This window comes from Bos grunniens, chromosome X (genome assembly GCF_055505025.1).
Source record: "Bos grunniens cultivar Pamir isolate PY7600 chromosome X, Bosgru_T2T1.0, whole genome shotgun sequence".
Lineage (NCBI taxonomy): Eukaryota > Metazoa > Chordata > Mammalia > Artiodactyla > Bovidae > Bos > Bos grunniens.
In genome coordinates, this window is record NC_141194.1 from 87,821,312 (window position 1) to 87,827,311 (window position 6,000).

Consider the following 6,000-nt stretch of genomic DNA (forward strand, 5'->3'; position numbering starts at 1 on the left):
CTCCTTCTTCTCCAATCTCAGGGCTTTACAGCCATGTCTGGCTCCCTCCTGGGCCCATGGCAGGGCAGGGAGCTCAGACACCTGCATTTGTCTACATCCCACACTTGGCAGGGGCCAGAGCTCATTGGATATAAGCACACTGCAGTGCCTCTGCAGAGCCTGGGCTGGGGTCAGGAGTTGGGAGGAGACAGGAGGCAAAGCACCCCCCACCACTGCTGCAATCCCTTCTCCCTCTCCTTACCAGGTAGAGGTCATATTCCATCAAGCAGCCACAGTGGCTGCAGGGCTTTGGGGCAACGAGCAGTTAGCAACCACTTCATTGTGTGCCCCAGAGCCTAAGGACACTGTTCTCTGCCTCCAGTGCAGTCATCCAATTTCAGAGAGGATGTGGCCATGCTGGTAGCTTCCCCCAGGGCCAGTGTCCTGTCTGGCCAGGCTGCAGAGCAGCTGCAGCTCAGTATGCTGGCTTATGAGGAGTGGGAGAGGCTCCAGAATAGCCCATTTTCCTCTCTTGGTGAAGATGTGTCAAGCAGACTGACTGTAGGGGGTGCATTGCAGTGTTCCCTGGGATCAGGGCCAGCAGCGGGACCTTATGTGGAAATGGAGATAGAGCAAACCACCACCAGCCAGCGTAAGTCACACCCAAAAGGCTCCCAAGAGGCCAGCTTTGAAAGTTATTAGAAACTTATGGGGGGAGAATCCTATGTAGTTCAAAGCTGGGCTCCCAACTCAGGCGTGGCCCCGATCCCATGGCTCTTCTGAGCGTGGCTTTAGGTGCTTGGAGAAAGGGGTGGGAGGAGCAGGGCCACACAGGGCCAGCATGCTGAGGGAAGTATGGTGGTCAGTGATGTGAGAGACAGCAGGCACCCCAATGGCCAGGGCACAGTGCTGCAGAGGGGCCGCCATGGCTAACGGATGCCTCTGTCGTCATCTCCTCCGGGTCAGGATCTAGTGAAGAATCATCTGATGTATGCTGTGAGAGAGGAGGTGGAGATCCTGAAGGAGCAGATCCGGGAGCTGGTGGAGAAGAACTCCCAGCTGGAGCGGGAGAATACTCTCTTGAAGACCCTGGCGAGCCCAGAGCAGCTGGAGAAGTTCCAGTCCCGTCTGAGCCCCGAGGAGCCAGCTCCCGAAACCCCAGAAACCCCCGAGGCCCCCGGTGGTTCTGCGGTGTAAGTGGCTCTGTCCTCAGGGTGGGCAGAGCCACTAAACTTGTTCTACCTAGTTCTTTCCAGTTTGTTTTTTGGCTCCCCAAGCGTCATCTCACGTGGAGAACTTTACACCTAGCCTAGCTGGTGCCAAGAGATGTCCCAAGGACATGGCCACCTGGGTCCACTCCAGTGACAGACCCCTGACAAAGAGTAGGTCTCTAGAGGCTGAGTTGCATGGGGCCTCATCACCCCAAGCCAGTGAGCCTCTAATGCCACTGCGCCCTGTGGGCTCCCAGGGCCTGAGCAATTTAGCTGCAGCTGGCAAAGGAGGAAGGTAGTTTGAGACGGGCCGCTCCAGAAAGTCTAAGGGGTCTGTTTTTTTCATTTCCATGGACATCTTCAACAGCTTCAACCTGACAACAACTGTCCTATGAAGAAACCAATTGTGGTTTAAGCAGAGGCAACCTCTCTCTCCTCCATTGCCTCACCAGGACAGGGCCACAGTTGGGAGAGATTGAGCCAAGTCAGCCTTCTGTTGGTGAATATGGTGTAATGCATGGCTTTGTGCACAGCCCAGTGTGCGATTATGGCTTTGGGATGACCGCTTACAAAGTTCTGTTTGGTTAGTATTGGCATAGTTTTTTCTATATAGCCATACATGCGTATATATACCCATAGGGCTAGATCTGTATCTTAGTGTAGTGATGTATACATATACACATACACCTATGTGTTGAAGGGCCTAATCAGCTTTGGAAGTATTGAGTGGTCCCTTATCTCTTAAGGCTAATTCTTAGATTTGTTCATTTACCAAGTCGATCCAGTTTGTCCTTTAGGTTAAGTAAAACTAAAGAGTAAAGGCAAGAGTACACCCGTGGCGGATTCATGTTGATGTATGGCAAAACCAATACAATATTGTAATTAGCCTCCAATTAAAATAAATCAATTTATATTAAAAAAAGAGTAAAGGCAGGGCCTTGCTGCTGCAACCTTGGCCCCATATGTCCCCTGAATACATGTGAGGTCCCCTTCTGAATGCCAAACCCACCATTCACTGGTGCTGACTACATAGAATGGGGTTGAGAGAAGATCAGCTGGGACTTTGTCATCTGAAAACTTTGTTTTGTTTTTAACGGTTGTGGAAAACTTTCAAGTGCAGAGAACGATCAGCTTGCCAGTGTCCTCTCATGGACAAGGAAATAACTGACCCAATGATGCCTGGGTGATGTGCTCAGGGAGCTTGTCTCTAGGGAGTTCTGTGGCAGTGAACACTTCCCACTTTCTAACACCTTATCCTGATGTTATGTCTCCAGGATTTGGATTTTGATTTTTCAAATGTAGCTTGAAATTTCAATAAACTTTGCTCTTTTTTTTTTTCTAAAAATAAACCTGGTGTCCGCCTGAGCTTAAAACAGAGTGGGTGGCAGAGGCTCTAACGGTGGTTGGGGGCACTGTTTTTCTGACTCATCTGCTCATGGGCATCACCTGAGTGGCAGGCCTGTGCTACGGCCATGATCTTGCGTAACTGTCACAACACCCCCATTGTACGGATGAGGAAGCTGAGACTCAGCCCGCTGAAGTGACTTGCCGAAAGTTACACAGCTGTTATGGCAAATTGGGACCCAATCTTCCATCCATCCCTCTCTCCCATTCCTGCTTTCATATGGCAGCTTGGGAGTGAGTGGGGAGGTGACTACTAATGTACAACTTCAGCTTGAGGGGTGATTTGCAAGGAAGGGTACCCCAAGAAAGGCCCCAAAAGAAAATGGCAGGGGGTCCATGTGAAGGAGCAAGAAGGGGGGAACCAAATAAACGCAAGTGGGCCTCTCCCCTTCTGAAACCTCATCCAGATCACTTAGTACATTTACCTTAATACCACCCACAGGAGATCACTGACACTGGAAAAGGAGCTAAGAGGGCCTCAGTGAGAAAAGGACATACAGTATATACCATGGCCCAAACCCAATTCCACTCCCCCAAGGGGAGATGCTCTCAAAGTCTGCTGCTCCACTTGTTACTGCTGAGATTTTGCTCACAAAACCCACCAGCCCCTTGGGCATGGCCAAGTCTAAGTTTCCCAACTCCATTTCCCTCCTCCGTCTGTCCTTGGAGGCATCCTTACTTACCCATCACCCTTTCCTGGGCCCCATGTCTCTGGCATCTGGGGTCCTGCCATTTCTCTGATTCTGGGCATTCACTGTCTCCTCCACTGTGTCTTTACCTGGAGCCACCATGGGCCCTAAGCTGTGGTCTAAGACCCCCAGTTTCCCAAGGGAGGGAATCACTCCTGTGTGAGTAACTCCATTCCATCTCAGCTTCCTGTAGCATATGCACCTACCTCTTTGTCACTTGAAATTTAAAGGAACTCCTTGACCTTCCTGATCCATAAACCTCAAGGGCCAAGAGGTCTTGGCTCCTTTTCTTGCACCCATCACTGACCAAATGTATTTCAAGTGGCAGGCTTCTTTCACTGTAAAGGTCACACATGTAGGCCTGTTCATTTCAAATCACTAAACCTCTTCTTCACAACCGTACCCTGCTTGCTGGTCTCTCAAATCCCAACTTCCCTTCCTACTCCTCACCTCTCAACTCATGATGCCAATTTTATTGTCTACACTTGCCCATTTGATCAATTTCCTGGCTGTTCAGACTTCACAGCTTGTGGAATGGACACAAACGTTGTATCAGGCAGCTACTCCCCCTCCCCTCATCCCTCCACCAACCCAGTTCTCCCCAGTTCCCACTTACTCCCATCCCCTCCCCATCTCACATACTGAGGGACTTTTCCACTCTTAGGCTCATCTGCAGACTTCCCATACCCTGATTTCCAGCCAAATAAGAACAAACAGACGAAAAAAGGAAACTCAGGAGATGGCCCAGCAAACATACAGCCCTCTCTGGTCATCCAGCCCTTCCCTACGAGAAAGGGGAAAAACATACCCACAGTCACACAGTGGGAAAGAGAGAACAAGTACGTTGCCCAGGCAACCATGACTAAACAGAGACAAACACTGCACCTTCTGAGGCCACAGCAGTTGCTAGACTAGATAAGAGGAACTTTGTGGCTATTTGTCAGTCACATAGAGGAGCAGCTCTTGTTGTTTTTGTTCCACAGAAAACCAGCAGGGGTGGGGAAAGGCAAAAGAAAACATGACTCCTGAAAAGACCTTCACAGCTTGGGGCTTCCGGGCCCAGCTGGTCGGGCTGGACCCAGTACAAGGAAAAGAACCAGAAGTACCGAAGCTGTATGTTCCCCTGCCTGGACATGCCCCTTCTCCCAGGACCCTCCTACCACCATCTCATCTGATCCTCATGCAGCCTGCCGCCCCGCTCTCCACCACCACATCCATGTTTCCTGCCCTTACAAAAACAGACACTTGTGATTCACCTCCATTTCACAGATAAGAAAACTGAGGACCAGAGAGCTTGGTGCTACTCCCATGGCTCCCACTGATCCCATGGGGCTTTTGTGACATCAAGAGCCCCTTTTAAATGTGAAAACTCTTCCCCAATCTATCCCAACCCAAAAGTAGTTGAACTCTTAATATAGTCATACCTCACTTTATTGTACTTGGCAGATACTCCTTTTTTTTTTTTTTTAAACAAATTAAAGGTTTCTGGCCACCCTGCATCACAAAGATCTATCAGTGCCATTTTTGCAACAGTATTTGCTCACTTTGTGTCCTTGTATGACATTTCAGTAATTCTTGCCATGTTTTCAACTTTTTCGCTATTCCTATATTTTTATGGTGATCTGTGATCTTTGATATTACTATGATTTGCTGAAGGCTCAGATGATGCTTAGCATTTTTCAGTGATAAAGTATTTTTTAATTATGGTATGTACACTTTTTTCTGAATGTTGAGCTTTAAGCCAACTTGAAATAGATGGGGAAACAGTGGAAACAGTGTCAGACTTTATTTTGGGGGGCTCCAAAATCACTGCAGATGGTGATTGCAGCCATGAAATTAAAAGACGCTTACTCCTTGGAAGGAAAGTTATGACCAACCTAGATGGCATATTCAAAAGCAGAGACATTACTTTGCCAACAAAGGTCCATGTAGTCAAGGCTATGGTTTTTCCAGTGGTTTTTCCATGTATGAATGTGAGAGTTGGACTGTGAAGAAAGCTGAGTGCCGAAGAATTGATGCTTTTGAACTGTGGTGTTGGAAAAGACTCTTGAGAGTCCCTGGGACTGCAAAGAGATCCAACGAGTCCATTCTAAAGGAGACCAGTCCTGGGTATTCTTTGGAAGGAATTATACTGAAACTGAAACTCCAGTACTTTGGCCACCTCGTGGGAAGAGTTGACTCATTGGAAAAGACTCTGATGCTGGGAGGGATTGGGGGCAGGAGGAGAAGGGGACGACAGAGGATGAGATGGCTGGATGGCATCACTGACTCGATGGACATGAGTTTGAGTGAACTCCGGGAGTTGGTGATGGACAGGGAGGCCTGGCATGTTGCAATTCACGGGGTCACAAAGAGTCGGACACGACTGAGCGACTGAACTGAACTGAACTGAACGTTGTTTTTTAATGGCAACCCACTCCAGTGCCCTTCCCTGGAAAATCCCATAGACAGAGGAGCCTGGTAGGCTGCAGTCTGGGGGTTTGCGAAGGTCGGACATGACTGAGCGACTTCACTTTCACTTTTCAATTTCATGCATTGGAGAAGGAAATGGCAACCCACTCCAGTGTTCTTGCCTGGAATATCCCAGGGACAGGGGAGCCTGGTGGGCTGCTGTCTATGGGGTCGCACAGAGTCGGACACGACTGAAGCGACTTAGCAATGCTACTGCACACTTAATAGACTACAATATACTGTAAACATACATTTGATATGCACTG

The 6,000-nt window shown here is 49.0% G+C and overlaps 1 protein-coding gene across 4 annotated transcripts in view; it reads left to right on the forward strand.

Annotated features, from left to right (window-relative positions):
- Window positions 1-2,539, forward strand: part of TSC22D3 (TSC22 domain family member 3) — a 66,557-nt gene extending 64,018 nt beyond the window's left edge. For all 4 annotated transcript variants that reach the window (XM_086386685.1, XM_086386687.1, XM_086386686.1 and 1 more), the window contains one exon: window positions 946-2,539. In XM_086386685.1, coding sequence (XP_086242811.1) covers window positions 946-1,176 — 231 coding nt within the window. In that variant the 3' untranslated portion in view covers window positions 1,177-2,539. The remainder of the gene's footprint in view (window positions 1-945) is intronic.
- Window positions 2,540-6,000: the final 3,461 nt, after the last annotated feature.